Source organism: Staurois parvus, unplaced genomic scaffold (assembly GCF_062004578.1).
Source record: "Staurois parvus isolate SC_StPar_1 unplaced genomic scaffold, SC_StPar_1.0 ptg000056l, whole genome shotgun sequence".
Lineage (NCBI taxonomy): Eukaryota > Metazoa > Chordata > Amphibia > Anura > Ranidae > Staurois > Staurois parvus.
This window is the reverse complement of record NW_028317852.1, coordinates 14,735,837-14,754,179: the sequence shown is the minus strand read 5'-3', so window position 1 is coordinate 14,754,179 and position 18,343 is coordinate 14,735,837. Positions and strand designations below refer to the sequence as shown.

General features: G+C 41.2%; 1 protein-coding gene across 3 annotated transcripts in view; it reads right to left on the bottom strand.

Moving 5' to 3' along the window:
* The window catches only part of TRAF3IP3 (TRAF3 interacting protein 3), a 105,123-nt gene that overhangs the window by 53,488 nt on the left and 33,292 nt on the right, over nucleotides 1–18,343 (bottom strand). For all 3 annotated transcript variants that reach the window (XM_089668347.1, XM_089668346.1, XM_089668345.1), the window contains exons 2-4: nucleotides 15,311–15,717; nucleotides 9,056–9,194; nucleotides 980–1,043 (exon numbers count right to left, since the gene is read on the bottom strand). In XM_089668347.1, the coding sequence (XP_089524473.1) occupies nucleotides 980–1,043; nucleotides 9,056–9,194; nucleotides 15,311–15,649 (542 nt within the window). In that variant the 5' untranslated portion in view covers nucleotides 15,650–15,717. The remainder of the gene's footprint in view (nucleotides 1–979; nucleotides 1,044–9,055; nucleotides 9,195–15,310; nucleotides 15,718–18,343) is intronic.

Sequence of the window (18,343 nt, the reverse complement as noted above, 5' to 3'; positions counted from 1 at the left end):
GAGCCCGTGCTTAAAAACACAGAAGTCACTAATTAAAAGTTACAGAAATACAAAAAAATACAAGAATACACACAAATGACTATTCACTATAAAATAAAAGGGAATAAAAGACAGAAGTAAAACTTTACCAGGATTTACCCTGCGACTGGAGCAAGTCAGAAAAGTCAGCAATCCGTTGGTCGATCAACCAGCTCCAAATGAATCGCAAATGTCCCAATGTCTGGGTAGTCGATTTATGGGGATATGGACGTAGGTGGGACATTAGTCATCGGCCAATTGACCATGGGGGCTGCACTTGTACCTGCCCACAGAAACACCAAGACGGGGGATTGGATTTCCGACACCAGCGCATCGGCCCGATCGCGACAGTACCAAACACTGCTTGACTGTCACGATCCACCTAACCATTTCCTGCATTTTCCTGGCCTTCTACGCAAGTCACAAATATGGTTTTTATATGCCGATGTAGCCTAGAGAGTACCCAAACAGCAGGGAGTATGTTCATCTCTCTGTAACTAATATTTTAGCTTTTATGAGAGATGAAACATACTTCTTTGATGTACGTATAATCCTTTTAGAGCTTCCAATGTCAGGTAGACAACCTGTCTGCAGTCATTTCCTCCAAACCAGTTTTCCCAGAAGGTGACAAAACCTTATTAGTACAAAGGTGTCACATCCAAGAAGCTTTTCAGGTACTAATTGATGAGCTAATTGATGAGCTCCTGTCTGAATACCTATGACTGAATATTTGACTGAATACATCTTTAATAATATGCAATACCTATGACTGAATATATCTTTATTAACATGCAACTACGTTTACGATTACATATTGCTACTGATCACATCTTATCTACTCAAATCTGTACATTTATGTCACATGTACATTACATCATGTCATATGTACGTTACACATATGTCTGCGTATTTTATTATATTTAATTAGTTAATTACTAAATTTGCCATAATCAGTACTTACTCTGTTTGCTGGCTAGAATCCCTCTTCAAACAAATCACTGGTGTTTCTTGTACTGTTTGAACTCCTGTGAATAAGTAATTAGCAAAATCAAATATTGGAAATTATGTTTGTTAACATGCCTCTATTATGAAGGCTTTGTACAAAAGTGTCAGACTAAGTCCTCATGCACACTGAACGTTTTTACAGCTGCTGTTTTTGGCTTTTGATGTTTTTTTCTACAGCCAGTAAATGCCCTAGCATGTTATCCTATGTGTCCATGCAGTTAAAGCCTCCCAGAACTAGTGGGTTTTTTAGCTGTAAAACGCTCTAATGCTGGCAAATGCGGCAAACTGGTGTATTGGGGCTTCTTTTTTTTTAGCTAAATTGTTTTGTGTGTGTGTAAAAAATGCTAAAAAATGCAAACACGATAATGCAACTAAACGCTAATGCAAAAAAGCAAAAAAAAAAATGCGGAAAATCTTTTGTTTTTAATGTGACTTTTTACAGCTAACGTTACTGACGTTTTTAAAACGCCCAGTGTGCATGAAGACGAAAACTTGTTGTTTGGCTAATACATAAGTGCATGGGCATAAGACGACAAATTGCTCATTTGCTTGCACGTATGAGCACTTGCACGTGTGTGCACTGCTGACAAACGGTCTATTTAAACTTGAACCCTGCACTGGTCCTGTGCTGTATGGTCTTCAGCCTTATACTTGTGATCCAGTCCTGATGTGCATCCATGATCCTGTTATCAACCTGGCTTCTGCTCTGACCTTGCTTATGTTTGCTTTCTGCCTCTGCTACCGACCCTGGCATGGACTACTGACCACGCTCCTGCCTTTTGATTCTGCACCTCGTTGCCCAATTGTTGCCTACCTCTGCCTGTTCCTGACTCAGATTCTGTGTACATCCTGATGTACGCCATCCACTGAACTTGGTACTATCACAGTGCATCACCAGCTGTACCTCTGCTCTTCAGACACCAGCACGCTCAAGTTCCTTTTTACAGCGGCTACACCTTGGCACTTGTGCCTTTCTTTCACCCCCTGCAGTCTCGGTCTCACTATCCAGGGCTGCTCGGACAAGAACTGTGCAAGAGGCCATCCTCATCATCTCAGGCTCCTCATACAGGTACATGACAACAAGATGTATTGTTGGTGCAGTGGAATTGGATGGTCTGGCTGTGCTGTCTGGCAAGGGTGCCTACATTTCAAAAGTAGAGTGGATATAAAAAGTCTACACACCCCTGTTAAAATGTCAGGTTTCTAGGATATAAAAAAATGAGCCAAAGATAAATCATTTCAGAACTTTTTCCATCTATAACCTATAAACTGTACAACTCAGTCGAACAACAAACTGAAATCTTTTAGGTGGAGGGAAGTGGAAATAAAAAACTAAAATAATATGGTTGCATAAGTGTGCACACCCTTAAAACTAATACTTTTTTGAAGCACCTTTTGATTTTATTACAGCACTCAGTCTTTTTGGGTATGCGTCTATCAGCATGGCAAATCTTGATTTGGCAATATTTGCCCACTCTTCCTTGCAAAAACACTCCAAATCTGTCAGATTATGAAGGCATCTCCTATGCACAGCCCTCTTCAGATCACCCCACAGATTTTCAATCAGATTCAGGTCTAGGCTCTGGCTGGGCCATTCCAAACTTTAATCTTCTCCTGGTGAAGCCATTCCTTTGTTGATTTGGACGTATGGTTTGGGTCATTGTCATGCTGAAAGATGAAGTTCCTTTTCATGTTCAGCTTTCTAGCAGAAGCCTTTATGCCAATATTGACTGGTATTTGGAACTGTTCATAAATCCCTCTACCTTGACTAAGGCCCCAGTTCCAGCTGAAGAAAAAAACAGTCCAAATGCTGCCACCACCATGCTTCATGGTGGGTATGGTGTTCTTTTGGTGATGTGCAGTGTTGTTTTTGCGCCAAACATATCTTTGGAATTATGGCCAAAAAGTTCAACCTTGGTTTCATGAGACCATAACACATTTTCCCACATGCTTTTGGGAGACTTCAGATGTGTTTTTGCAAAATTTTGCAGGGCTTGGATGTTTTTCTTCATAAGAAAAGGTTTTAGTCTTACCACTCTACCCCATAGCCCAGACATGTGAATAATACGGGAGATTGTTGTCACATGTACCACACAGCCAGTACTTGCCAGATATTCTTGAAGCTCCTTTAATGTTGCTGTAAGCCTCATGGCAGCCTCCCAGACCAGTTTTCTTCTCATCTTTTCATCAATTTTGGAGGGACGTCCAGTTCTTGGTAATGTCACTGTTGTGCCATATTGTCTCCACTTCATGATGACTGTCTTCACTGTGTTCCATGGTATATCTAATGCCTTGGAAATTCTTTTGTACCCTTTTCCTGTCTGATACATTTTAACAATGAGATCCCTCTGATGCTTTGGAAGCTTTCTGCGGACCATGGCTTGTGCTGTAGGATATGACTATGAAAATGTCAGGAAGACCTACTAGAACAGCGGTACTTTATTTGGGGTTAATCAGAGGCACTTTAAATGATGGCTGGTGTGTACTGACTCCTATTTAACATGATTTTGAATGTGATTGCTTAATTCTGAACACAGCTACATCCCCAGTTATAGGAGGGTGTGCACACTTATGCAACCACATTTTTTTATTTTATGTTTATCCCCCCCCCCCAAAAAAAAAAAGATTTCAGTTTGTCTTTCAATTGAGTTGTACAGTTTACACATTAAAAGGTCACATTAAAAGGGGTCACGTTAAAAGGTGGAAAAAGTTCTGAAATTATTTATCTTTGTCTCATTTTTTTACATCATAGAAACCTGACATTTTAACAGGTTTGTGTAGACTTTTTATATCCACTGTAGCTGTACAGAAGTCTTTTTGTAGGAAAAATCTTCCCCATACAAGTAGTTTAACTCTGTATTTATTTTTAATAAGATATTGGCAAAAGTGTGTCTGTTCCATAAATTGGTAATATATTAAAAATAAATTGTACCAAAGAAGGAAAATACTTCCTAAATTAAGGAAGAAACCTTCTTAAACTGTACAATCAGATTGTTATATCTCATTCTGGAGTAATTGGGGTGAAAGATTTCCACACTTTATAACACTCAAATAGACATTAAAAACACAGCGCAATTACAAATCAATTCAGTACAGAAGGAATAGGAGGGCCCTGCTCCTGAAGCTTACAATCCAAAGAAAGGGGAAGGTGATACAAAAGGTGATAGCTGCAGGGGATGATCTGATGGAGATGGCTCAAGTACAGTTCTTAGGTGGAGGGGGGGTGTGGGCTTCCCTGAATAAGTGAGTTTTCAAAGATCGCCTAAAGGCAGACAGAGCGGGGGCTGACGGGACATACTGGGGTAGGGAGTTCCAGAGGATGGGAGAGGCTCTGGGGAAGTCCTGGAGGCAAGCGTGGGAGGAGGTGACGAGGGAGCTAGAGAGCAAGATGTCTTGGGAGGAGCAGAGCGGACTTATACGATATCTGCGGATGAGTTCGGTGATGTAGCTAGCGGTAGTATTGTGGATGGCTTTGAAAGTTGTGGTTAGTATTTTGAATTTTATACGTTGAGTTAGTAGAAGCCAGTGAAGGGATTGGCAGAGAGGAGCAGCAGTCAGTGATTGGTTGGTATGGTGTATGAGTCTAGCAGCAGCATTCATAATAGACTGAAGGGGTATAACCTGTGTAATGGTAGACCAGTTAGAAGGGAGTTGCAGTAATCAAGGCGGGATATAACCAAGGAGTGGATCAGTTGTTTTGTGGTGTCATTGGTCAGAAAGGGGCGGACTTTGGAAATGTTGCGGAGGTTGAAGCGGCAGGATTTAGACAGTGATTGGATGTGGGGCCCGAAGGAGAGGCCAGAGTGCCAGGGTGCTAGGCCAGAGTGTAGCACCCTGGCATTAGGAGGAAGGACCAATGGTTGTGCTGTTGATCCTAATAGTAAAGTCATGAGTGGGGGATCGGGGAGGAGGAAATATTACAAACTCGGTTCTGGAAAGGTTGAGTTTAAGGGAGTGGTGTGACATCCATACTGATATGTTGCTTAGTAGATTTGTGATATGTGAGGAGATTGAGGGGGTGAGTTGGGGAGTGGAGAGATAGATCTGGGTGTCATAGCATAGAGGTGGTACTGGAAGCCATGGAAGGGTATCAATTTTGTAAAATATTTTGTATATGTCTGCAATAAACCTATGTTTTATCTCTTGAAACCAGTAGGGAAAAATACTTAGGATTTCTTTCAGATTACTAACTTTCTGAAAGCGTGCTCCTACCTTTCTGTCTGAGATAAGAATACTCCCCTCCCCGCACGTATATCCACAATATATAGAAGGGAGTTCTGTCATCCAGCAGGGTAGAACTCAGGCAGGACTAAAATCAAGACTGCATGCAACAAAGACAAAGCTGTCAGCACAAGAAGGAAGTTAATAGGCTTCATGCACACTGGGCGATAAAAAACGCCACTTTTAGGAGCATTTACAGCTTTTTTTTTCTCTGTTTCTAAATGTCTCTCAATGTTGGTTTATGTGCACATGCACACAATAGACATTTGCAGGCATTTGGAGGCAGAAAAAAAACCCACTACCAGGAGCCTTCAGGAGCAGCAGCATTTTGGCAGTAAAAATGACTGACAAGCCTAAACACATCTAAACACACCTTAATACTAGGCATGTTTAGCGCTTTTTCAATTTCAGTTGCCAAAACAAATTATTATTTCAGCCAATTAAATGAATTAACACCTAAGCAATTGACACGCCTAACAGCATCTAAACACATTTACAAAATCACATATCTGATGCTGCTTTCCGCGTGCCAGGAGAAAGGTGTCCAGGGGAGCTGGCAAACATCTAATGTAAGGCCATAAGCTCACTGGATTTCTGGAAAGTTGAATGGTATTTTAGTGTACTTGCAGCACCAGCACTCAGGACTCAGTAGCCACAGTGAAAGATTTGTCCGTCTGCACTGTATGGAAGTCTCTGTTTGATTTTCTTTGTTCAGCCTGCAGGCTAAACAAAAGAAATCTATGGCTATATAGCCAGCTTTAGTTTTGTAATTGGGAACCAGTGGCACAGATGCTTGGTAATGAGCAGTGGGTACTAAGGGAAGATCGCACTGATAGTTTAGGGCAGTGGTTCTCAACCTGTGGGTCGCGACCCCTTTGGGGGTCGAACGACCCTTTCACAGGGGTCGCCTAAGACCATCAGAAAACACATATTTCTGATGTGTAAAGAGCAGATACTGTGTTGAAAGCAGCTACTGTGCTGAAAGCAGATACTGTGCTGAAAGCAGCAGTATTGAAGGTAAAACGACAATTCATGAATTATAATTACTGGGTAAACAATTTTATGGTTGGGGGTCACCACAACATGAGGAACTGTATTAAAGGGTCGCGGCATTAGGAAGCTTGAGAACCACTGGTTTAGGGGCTTTGTAGAGTGTGTACAGGGAGCAAATCTCACCAACAGTATAGATACTTGTGTAGTGAGCTATGTAGCAGTTGCAGCATTAATATTGGAGAGTGAGCTGTATGTATCCTGCACTACAGATCTGACTATTGCTTTTGAAGACTGGGGAGAGAGTTGTATGTACTGCATTGACAATCTCTCTGGTATTATGAATACCGACTAGTGAACTCTTTGTGATGTCTGTTCACATCTCTGCACTTCAGTGCATTGGAATATGGAAAACATATTCTGCATTAATGTTATTGTGTCAGTGTGCAATATAGTTCCCAAAGACATTACTGGAACTGCAGTAAAATGCGTATGCAGTACATTTTCCTGTATGTCAACACAGTATGCCATTTGCTTTAAAGCAGGTATATTTAAAAGCATAAATATGATTGAATTTTTAGAATTTCAGTATAAAGCTATGAACTCAACCCTATACAGATAGGAACCATTTGGAGATGAATTCAGCAAAATGAAAAGCGATATGTAGATGTCAGATGTGGTGCTATGTACATACTATTATATCTGAAGCAAAACAGTAATATGTTGCAACATGCAATAATAATTACTGTTGTAATATGGTATAATACTGGAAGGATACTATTGTCAAGAAATTATATAACTATGACCTGAAAAGTCTCTAGGCTAGCCTTTTTCAAGCAGGGTGCCTAGGCATCCTGGGATGCCTTTTGTGGTTCTTCAGGGGTGCTTTGGCAAAATGCCTAAACATTTCCCAAAATTTGTGTACAAGTTAGCAGGTGGATCAAGCCTGCTTTTTGTTACACAAAGCTGCAGGTTTTCATTGTGCAACATTATAACCTTGGGCACTGTGCAGGTCAGCTGCCAGCATTCTAACAATTGCTGAAATTAGTTTAGAAGGATATCGGGCACCTCCACAGCACCCTTGTTTGACCCTCCCTTCCCCCTGTCAGCACTGGGGTCACGTTAGCTGCATGGAGGAGAGAAAATGAGGAACAAATGCTGGAATACTAGTCAGTACTAGTGTGCAAAAGAGTAAATCACCGCTAATATTAGGTCTGTTATGTGTTTGGATGCTGCTGCAATATGTAAAACTATTAGTTTATTTTTAACATTTTAGAAGGGATGCCATGAAACTGTCAAAGGGTGCTTTGACTGGAAAAAGGTTGAGAAACACTGCTCTAGGCAGAGGTTGAGCTGCAGTTTATCTATTGACATAAGGTGGCACTGCTGTCCCCTCAGGCTAGCAGGAGTCCATTGGGGATTAATTTATCCCCTATTATGGGCTCCTGACAGCCAACTTGGGAAAACTGGCAACTACTATTAGATGCTGAAATCCGAGATTTGGGTGACCATTGTGACACAGAAATTCTTATATAGCAGGTTCTGCATCATCCTGCATGCCTGTAGTGTGGGAGAATAAAGACGGAGCTTCACTTTTTTGGGAAGACAGTATGAGCAGTATTAGGGAGAGGTATCTAACAAGGAGAGAAAGAGTAGATTCCCCCTTACAAGGTATCTCTTCTGTCAGCTTCTTGGAACGGTCTCCCACCTTCAACTGGATAACTGCAAGGATACTGGGGATCTCAGGGCAACCCAGTAATCTGATGCCTCCACCAAGGGAAGTGCTCCTTGGGCATTCTGTGGTCTGTAAGCTCATGTTATATCCCTATTTAAAAAGTGCCCTAGTAATAATCATTACCATGGAAAAATGTATGACCTTCAACATACGAAGTGGTAGCAAAAAGTTTTGAGACTAGTTTTGTAACACACCGACAGATAGCAGCACAAAGCTGCACGCACAGTCACAGGCAGTGCAGACCTTCATAAGTCAGTGTGCCAAAAAAAAAACATCATCCTTAGTACATTGGGAGGTGTGCAACTGGTGTTATTCTGACCAGCTGTATTACCATGTCTGCTATTTCATCACGGACAGCAAATTAGAACAAAGAGCAAATATGAAATTCTGCGTGAAACTGGGCAAATCTGCCACAGAGACGTTTGACATAATTTGAAAAGTTTACGGTGATGCTGCAATGAGACATTCGAGGTGTTTTGAGTGGCACACGCGCTTCAAGTGTGGAAGACAACAAGAGATCAGGAAGACCTGCAAATGAGCTCAACCCCTGAAAATGCTCTCTTCCCAAACATGAAGAGCCAGCTCAAAGGTCATTGTTTTGAAAACATTACGGAGATGCAAAGATTTGCCCAGGTTCACGCATAATTTTGCTCTTTGTTCTAACTTGCTGTCCATGATGAAATAGCAGATGTTAGTAACGCACGTGGTCAGAATAGCAACAGTTGCACAGCTCCCAATGTACAGAGGATGATGCCTTTTGGCACTCTGACTTATGAAATGTGATGCTCCCTGTGACTGTGCATGCAGCCTTGTGCTGCCATCTGTTGACGTGTTGCAAAACTAGTCTTGAAACTTTTTTGATGCAACCTTGTATATGATGTCATTTCTGTAACTACTATATTTCTGAGACAATTCAAATTCTACAATAAAAATAATATTTAAGCACAATCATGTGTTGACTCCTCCCAAATCTCAAGTACAGTGGTTAATACCTGCCCACAACTCTGAAAGTTGCTCTTGTATTACTCCTAATCTAGTTACTTGTACATGTAGTAGGATATGTCACTTTCATTGAAACAACCTTACCCCTCTCAATTTTAGTTGCATCATTCTTTTTCATTCTATGGTATAAAGGTTCTGAGGGATCATTATTATTCAGAGTTCTAAGTTTCATATTTGTGTAGTCAAACGGATATGTCTTAGATCGGTTATGGTAACATGAGCCCTGCAAGATAAAATACAAAAAGAAAAACATTTTTAGAATGGAAAAAATACTTTGCGCAAAAACAACATATTATAAAAACTCATTGCTGTACCTTTCTTTTGTTACAGTACAGTGATACTGGTGTAGACCACATAAGTCATTTTTATGAATCTTAAAATGTATATATAATGCTCAGTTTATAATCTAACTCCCTATCACTTGACTTACAGTGGGGATCGAAAGTTTGGGCACCCCAGCTAAAAATTTGTATTAATGTGCATAAAGAAGCCAAGGAAAGATGGAAAAATCTCCAAAAGGCATCAAATTACAGATTACACATTCTTATAATATGTCAACAAAAGTTAGATTTTATTTCCATCATTTACACTTTCAAAATAACAGAAAACAAAAAAATGGTGTCTGCAAAAGTTTGGGCACCCTGCAGAATTTATAGCATGCACTGCCCCCTTTGCCAAGCTGAGACCTGCCAGTGTCATGGATTGTTCTCAATCATCGTCTGGGAAGACCAGGTTATGTCAATCTCAAAGGTTTTAAATGCCCAGACTCATCTGACCTTGCCCCAACAATCAGCACCATGGGTTCTTCTAAGCAGTTGTCTAGAAAACTGAAACTGAAAATAGATGACGCTCACAAAGCTGGAGAAGGCTATAAGAAGATAGCAAAGCGTTTTCACATGTCAATATCCTCTGTTCGGAATGTAATTAAGAAATTGCAGCCATCAGGAACAGTGGAAGTTAAAGCAAGATCTGGAAGACCAAGAAAAATATCAGACAGAACAGCTCGCAGGATTGTGAGAAAAACAATTCAAAACCCACGTTTGACTGCACGATCCCTCCAGAAAGATCTGGCAGACACTGGAGTTGTGGTACACTATTCCACTATAAAGAGATACTTGTACAAATATGGTCTTCATGGAAGAGTCATCAGAAGAAAACCTCTTCTACGTCCTCACCACAAAAATCATCGTTTGAACTTTGCAAATGAACATATAGACAAGCCTGATGCATTTTGGAAACAAGTTCTGTGGACCGATGAGGTTAAAATTGAACTTTTTGGCCGGAATGAGCAAAGGTATGTTTGGAGAAGAAGGGGCACAGAATTTAATGAAAAGAACCTTTGTCCAACTGTTAAGCATGGGGTTGGATCAATCATGCTTTGGGGTTGTGTTGCAGCCAGTGGCACAGGGAACATCTCACGAGTAGGAGGAAAAATGAATTCAATAAAATTTCAGCAAATTTTGGATGGTAACTTGATGCCATCTGTGAAAAAGCTGAAGTTAAAGAGAGGATGGCTTCTACAAATGGATAATGATCCTAAACACACCTCGAAATCCACGGGGGATTACATCAAGAGGCGTAAACTGAAGGTTTTGCCATGGCCTTCACAATCTCCTGACCTCAACATAATTGAAAATCTATGGATAGACCTTAAAAGAGCAGGGCGTGACAGACAGCCTAGAAATCTCAAAGAACTGGAAGACTTTTGTAAGGAAGAATGGGCAAAGATACCTCAAACAAGAATTGAAAGACTCTTGGCTGGCTACAAAAAGCGTTTACAAACTGTGATACTTGCCAAAGGGGGCAGTAGAAGATATTAACTCTGCAGGGTGCCCAAACTTTTGCAGACACCATTTTTTTGTTTTCTGTTATTTTGAAAGTGTAAATGATGGAAATAAAATCTAACTTTTGTTGACATATTATAAGAATGTCTAATCTGTAATTTGATGCCTTTTGGAGATTTTTCCATCTTTCCTTGGCTTCTTTATGCACATTAATACAAATATTTTGCTGGGGTGCCCAAACTTTCGATCCCCACTGTATGTGGTCTACACCAGTGTTTCTCAGCCTTTTTTTTCCAGTCTCAGCACCCTTTAAATGTATGCAAGGTCCACTTTCACATCAGGAGGTTCCCCCACACATTTGAGTCCCCTTCCCATCAGAATCCTCCTTGCATATCAGAGGCCACCCCTCACATTAAAGGCCCCTCCATCCTGTCAGAGTCACTCTTCATGTCACAGACTGTCCCCCCTTCACATCCATGTCCTACCTATACATGAGAGCCCCCTATAACATCAGAATCACTTCTATACATCAGAGGACCCCTATACATGAATCCCTCATCACATCAGATTACCCCCATCACACAACCCTCCATTCACACACAGCTCGCCAATCACACAGCCTGCCAATCAAACAGCCCTCTGATCACATAGTCCACTCTTGACATCAGAGTTCTACATTTTGGTTCCAGTAGAACAGCAGAGGGTGGGAAGTGGAGGAGGTCTGAAGGAGGCAGACTTCATCCCTAAATGCTGGACATCGTGAATGCTGGAGGAGGTCCTGCATGCTGCCTGCCCTGGATCACAGTCGTGCATTGCCATGGTGCAGACGAGTTAAACACCATCTGATGCATGGTCTTACCACACCATGCCAAATCATGATACTGATCCAGGACAAACTGGGTCCCATTCTCACGGCACCCTGGGGAAAATTAAATGGTACCCTGACTGAGAAACGCTGGCCTTTACTGAAACACACTGGGGGTTATTTATTAAAACTGGAGAGTGCAAAATCCGGTGCACCTCTGCATACAAACCAATCGGCTTTCAGGTTTTATTGCCAAAGCTTAAATTGAACAAGTTGAAGTTAGAAGCTGGTTTGTTACCATGCCACCCCAGGGTTCACATGTGCAGTTAGAGTGGGATGTCTTCCCAGAATGAGAGAACCACCACCCTCCCATCATTTCCTTATATGGCGAGCAGGAGGTGGTTAAATAAGTTGGAGTTGGAGTGTTCAATACTTTTTCCCTGTGTCATTCCATTTTATTACACACAACTTAATTTCTGAACTTATTTGTTTTGGTTTCTTTGTATGTATGGACTGCATGGGTTGTGAGAATTTCATATCAATAGCATCTTTAGAAATATATTTACCTAGAAAAATGGTGACATGTTCAATACTTGTTCTACCCGCTGTGTGTTTGTGTATATATATATATATATATATATATATATACACACACACACATACATTATATATATATATATATATATATATATATATATATATATGTATGTGTGTATATATATATATATATATATATATATATAAAACCAAAAGTATTGGGACACCCCTTCAAATCATTGGATTCAGGTGTTCCAATCACCTCCATGGCCACAGGTGTATAAAATCAAGCACCTAGGCATGCAGACTACTTCTACAAACATTTGTGAAAGAATGGGACATTCTCAGGAGCTCAGTGAATTCAAGAGTGGTACCATGATAGGTTGCCATCTGTGCAATACGTCCATCCGTGAAATTTCTTTGTTATAATACCAGTAACAGTTTACCATGGAATATTTAGTAGCAATGTGAAAACAACTGGGAACAGCAGCAATTAAGCCATGACATGGTAGGCCCCGCAAATTGAGAGAGGGGGCTCAGCGCATGCTGAAGCTCACAGTGCGCAGAAGTCGCCAACTGTCTGCAGAATCAATAGCTAAAGTCCTCAAAACTTCATGTGGCCTTCAGAATAGCACAACAACAGTGCAAAGAGAGCTTCATTGAATGGGCCGAGTAGCTGCATCCAAGCCTTACATCACCAAGTGCAATGCAAAGTGATGGATGCAGTGGTGTAAAGCACACCGCCACTGGACTCTAGAGCAGTGGAGATGTGTTCTCTGCAGTGACAAACCACGCATCTCTGTCTGGCAATCCGATGGACGTGTCTGGGTTTAGTGACTGCAGGGGAACGGTACTTGCCTGACTGCATTGTGCCCAGTGTAAAATTTGGTGGAGGGGGGGATTATGGTGTGGGGTTGTTTTTCAGGGGTTGGCTTGGCCCCTTAGTTCCAGTGAAGGGAACTCTTAAGGCGTCAGCATACCAAGACATTTTGGACAATTTCATGCCCCCAACTTTGTGGGAACAGTTTGGGGATGGCCCCTTCCTGTTCCAACATGACTGCGCACTAGTGCACAAAGCAAGGTCCATAAAGACATGGATTAGCATGTATGGGGTTGAGGAATCTAAGAAGAGTTTAAGCTATTATAACTGCAAAGGGTGGGCCAACTCAATATTAAACCTTATGGACTAAGACTGGGATGCTATTAAAGTTCATGAGCGTGTAAAAGGCAGGTGTCCCCATACTTTTGGCAATATAGTGTATGGTCACATAATAAGCCTGCTGCTAGCCACCACCCCTAATTCTACAGCCAAAGCATATACTGTAAGTTTTGTGTCTGTCCCTGTGTAAATATGCAGATAATGTTTGCTTCAGCAAGGAAAGGGTACCTAAACAGGTGTGGAACTGACTGAAGTCAGGTGGGTGTTGCACATAACTTAAGCTTAAAACCTGACATATGGGGAGTGCATGTGTAGGCCTGTGTGGCCTACCAAACAGGCGGCTGACATGTGAGAGTTGCAGAGGTAGCCTCTGTCTAAACAGACTGGTGTGCCTGAGTTAAGCAAGTAGCAGTCTATATATCTCAGTCAATAGGTCCAGTCTGATGGCTGTTGGAACCTGTTCAGCAGAGAGGCTGAGATTGGAGCAGCTGTCTTAGGTTTCATGCACATGGTTACCTGTGGTTACACAAAGAAAAGTTCAGGCACACTTTCCTGCCTGGGAACCACAGGTGCTACATACAGCCACCCAACAAACATGGATGGCAGTATATGGTTATACACCATATATACACCAGTATTTCCGAAAATACTTCATACAGAAGTAAAACCCTGAATCCAGACGGAGCTGTGCAACAAAACAGACAGGCTGAAAAAAGTTTGTTGTTATTCAAAACACTATGTTACTTTGGCGTATGGATAAATAAAAATGGGCAAAAAGCCATAAAACGTGTTTCGCTGGGTGGGCTGAATCTTTGTGAATCTCTTTATTTGAAGCTTCCATTTGAGGTCCTGCATGCTGCTTGCCCTGGATCAGTCATGCGTTGCCATGGTGCAGATGAGCTAGACATCATCACCACAGCAATGAATGATGCCGTGTGTCCTGGTCCTAGATAATCATTGGTTTTTAATGTGCTGGTGCATGGCCTGCCAGAACCATGGCAAATCATGATAACGATCCAAGACAAACTGGGTCCCATTCTCACAGCACCCTAGGGAAAAATGAAACGGTGCCCTGGCTGAGAAATGCTGGCCTTTACTGAAACACACTTAGGGTTATTTACTAAAGCCATAAAATGTGTTTCGCTGGGTGGGCTGAATCTTTGTGAAACTCTTCATTTGATGCTAAATCGCAAAATACACTTACATATTATACACAGAAACTATGGGGGAGTTTTACCAAAACTGGAGAGTGCACAATCTGGTGCAGCTCTGCATAGAAGTCAACCAGCTTCCAGGTTTTATTATCAAAGCTTAAATGAATGAGCTGAAGTTAGAAGCCGATTGGCTACCGTGCACAGCTGCACCTGATTGTGAGTGTACCAGTTTTAGTAAATCTAAAATAAACACATATACACTCACTGGCCACTTTATTACGTACACCTGTTCAATTGCTTGGTAACACAAATTACTAATCAACCAATCACATGTCAGTAACTCAATGCATTTAGGCTTCTATACACAGTAAATACGACTTTCTGAAATTCAAACTGAGCATCAGAATGGGGAAGAAAGGGGATTTAAGGGACTTTGATTGTAGCATGTTTGTTGGTGCCAGACGGGCTGGTCTGAGTATTTAAAAAAACTGCTGATCTACTGTAAATTTCATGTACAACCATCTCTAGGGTTTACAGAGAATGGTCCAAAAAAGAGAAAATATCCAGTGAGCGGCAGTTATGTGGACAAAAATGCCATGTTGATGTCAGAGGAGAACAGGCAGACTGGTTTGAGATGATAGAAAGGCAAAAGTAACTCATGCCATATGTATAAAGAAAAAAAAAATATTGCGAGAACCTTACATTCCTTTTAAATCTCTGTAAGGAATTGACAGTTAAGGACATGTATGTACATGCGTAACCTATATACTGTATTATATTCACAGCAACCTGAAATGAAATGCCCTTTAAAATGTAACTGGACCATTCCAGTATTAATAGGGCATAACAGTTATCATGCTACTTCTCGTCATACAAGAACATTCATGAAATAACATTTACCTGACTGCCTGATGATAAAAGCTGCCGGTCTTCCCGAAGAGATCTGTTTAGATTTTGTTTCATGGGTGAATATCTAATATATCTCTTTAACTTAGGTGGGGACCTAAGTCTTTTCTCTTCAAATTCATCAGTCCAAAGATGTCTCCTCCTGAAGAACTCCTCCTCACGCGGAGAACGCTTCTCTTGCTCCTTCCCCCAAGCTGGACCATCCTGGCGACAAGTGGTGAGGTTATAGCGGCTTCTCAGGATCTCATGAAATTCGAGTCTTCTATCATGCTTGTCATCAAAGCTTTCATTAAGTTTTTGGCCAACTGGTGACTTTCCAATTTTACTAACCATGTCCGGGTCCAAGGTAGAACGTCAGCATGTGCTTCTTTATTCAGATGATATAAAACTTTAATTTCAGCCTGTAAAATACACAAGGAAAAATTCACATTCAAGTGATCATGTAGAGATTTTCTATATATTTTCTTATTTAGCTACATAGTTACATATTTATTGTAGACTAAAAAATTCCAGTAAAAAATTTTTTTTGAAAACCTATAAAAAAAAGTTAAATAAAATGGACCCAAAACCAGTGTAGTTTCCCTCAAGCCCACAATCAGTAGATTGACATTATCAGGCCTGATGCTCCATGGTGAGAGAACATTAATCCAGCTTCCATCCCAAAAGTAAAAGTATGTAACTCCATGAAACATCTTTCAAAAACAGCAATGGAATGTATAATGTGGTAAAGCTACACTAAACTAGCTATATATTACCTTAGAATGTACACTCTTTGAGGGTTAGGAACTGATGTGAATGTACAATATATATGTAAAGTGCTACATAAATTGATGGCGCTATATAAGTACCTGTAATAATAATAAGATTGTAAGCTCCATGAGCAGGGCCCTCCTATTCCTTCTGTACTGAAATGTATTCTAATTTGTAATTGGAATCACTCCCGCTGTGCTTTTGTATTCTGATGGTGGGAGACTTCCCCGCCGTCAGAATACACTGATCAGTGCTGCCAACTATAGCCGGCGACACTGATCATTTGGGAAAAACCCAACAGGCTTGGTTGTACAGAAGTTGATTGGTAGATTGAATTCTGTACAACCAGCCTGCCCAAACATGGATCGAAGTTTGGCCAGTCCCTGCTGAACCGTGCACTTTTCGATCCATGTATGGCCGCCCTTAAACTTTCATTTACATCTAGAGGACTGGGAAAATCAGTTTTACTTACCTGATCTTTCACTTTTGAAGGCTCCTCCGCACTGCAGGACGGGTCCCCTCAACCACCTTTCCCTTATGCTCTGGCTGTCAGATACTCCTGACCACTGCAGTACCTGCACTGGACGTCTACAGCAGTACTATTAGTACTATAGTCACAACTAGGCTTATTAAAAAATATGAATATTCAGTCAGTTGGTACTGCTAATGGCTTGTTAAGCCCCCATTCATACCTGAGCATTTTTGTTACACATTTATGGAAGCAGGACAATGATCAAGATGGGGAATTCTATTATTTTGAATGGTCAGTTCACACCTGAGTGTTGTATCCTGTTTCCTGAGATGCTTGAAAAGACATGCTTGTTTGAGACAGAATTGCATGTTCTTTCCCCTATAGACTTTAATAGGAGCGTCTGTTTTAAAAGTCTATGGAGCACATAAAAACCTTTACATTACCTGGCTTTACTCATGCCCAGTGTGAATTTGGGCTGTTATTGTGATAGCCAGCACACCCAATAAGACTTCTTTTACGCCTCTGGGTAAGGGCGAATGTTTTGTGTGCTATTATTCATCCTTATAGAAAGTGCGTTCTGCAGCAAAGATGTAGCAAGTAGGTTATTTTCCTGGTGCATCATGGGGGCATTTAATAGGATGTGGTGCTCCCCCTGCAACCTGACAGGACTGGTTAACTATGTATCAAAGTCAGACCTCGCAACATTCTCCTTTTTGTCCTCATCGGATCAGGAGTCGCATAAAAAGCCTGGAATTCTTTATCACCAGAACCAGCCAAGGTTCTGCATCTCTTACAGCTGGGGCTGGACAAGGGCCTAGGATCAAATACTTTCAAAGTTCAGCCTTGTCCACACTTACAGGGGTCAATGGGCCCTTATCCCTTTAGTCATGCAATTCTTAAAGGCTTGCTTGAAGGTAGACCTAAAATCTGAGGTGCGGCAACATACTTAAAATACCTTTAACCACTTAAGGACCGTATGCCCACAATGTGCTACAGATGGGCGGCCTGTGTAGGCAAAGCAACGTACTGCTACTTCGTTGCTGCCTGCTTTTGATTTACACCCCCCCCCCCCCCGACACCTGCTGTGACTGTACACAGCGGGAGTCTGTCAGCAAGTCCTGGCCAATGATGCTGGGACCTGCTGATTGGTTGTGTCCAATCACAGCCCAGAGCTGTTGACACAGGGCTCTTTACAGAGAGAACGAACTGTTTCTTATCTCTGCAAAGCAGAGATAAGAAACAAAGAGATCTGTTAGTAACATATTACACATTGTTAGGCACACATTTAACCCCTTGATCACCCTAGACGTTAACCACTTCTCAGCCAATGTCATCAGTACAGTGACAGTTTATATTATTAACACTGATCACTGTATTAGTGTCAATGGTGATGTCAGTGGCGGATAATCAGTACACCCCCCCCCCCCACGTCAGATCCCCCATCGCAGTCCCATTTGAAGTCACTGATCACTGCCATTAGTAGTATAGAATAAATAAAAATTCCAACATATACACATACACACACACACACACACACACACACACACACACACCTTAGATGCTATAGCTTTCACGCAAATCAATCAATATAGACTTATTGTGATTTTTTTTTTTTTACCAAGCTGAATACATTTTGCCCTTTATTTTGAGAAATTAGATTTGTAAAAAGTTTTTTCTTGGATAAGTTTTATAACAGAAAGTAAAAAAAAAACTTTTTTCAAAATGTTTGGGCGTTTTTCATTTATATTGGAAAAAAAATGAAAGACCCAGTGGTGATCAAATACCACCAAAAAAGCTCTATTTGT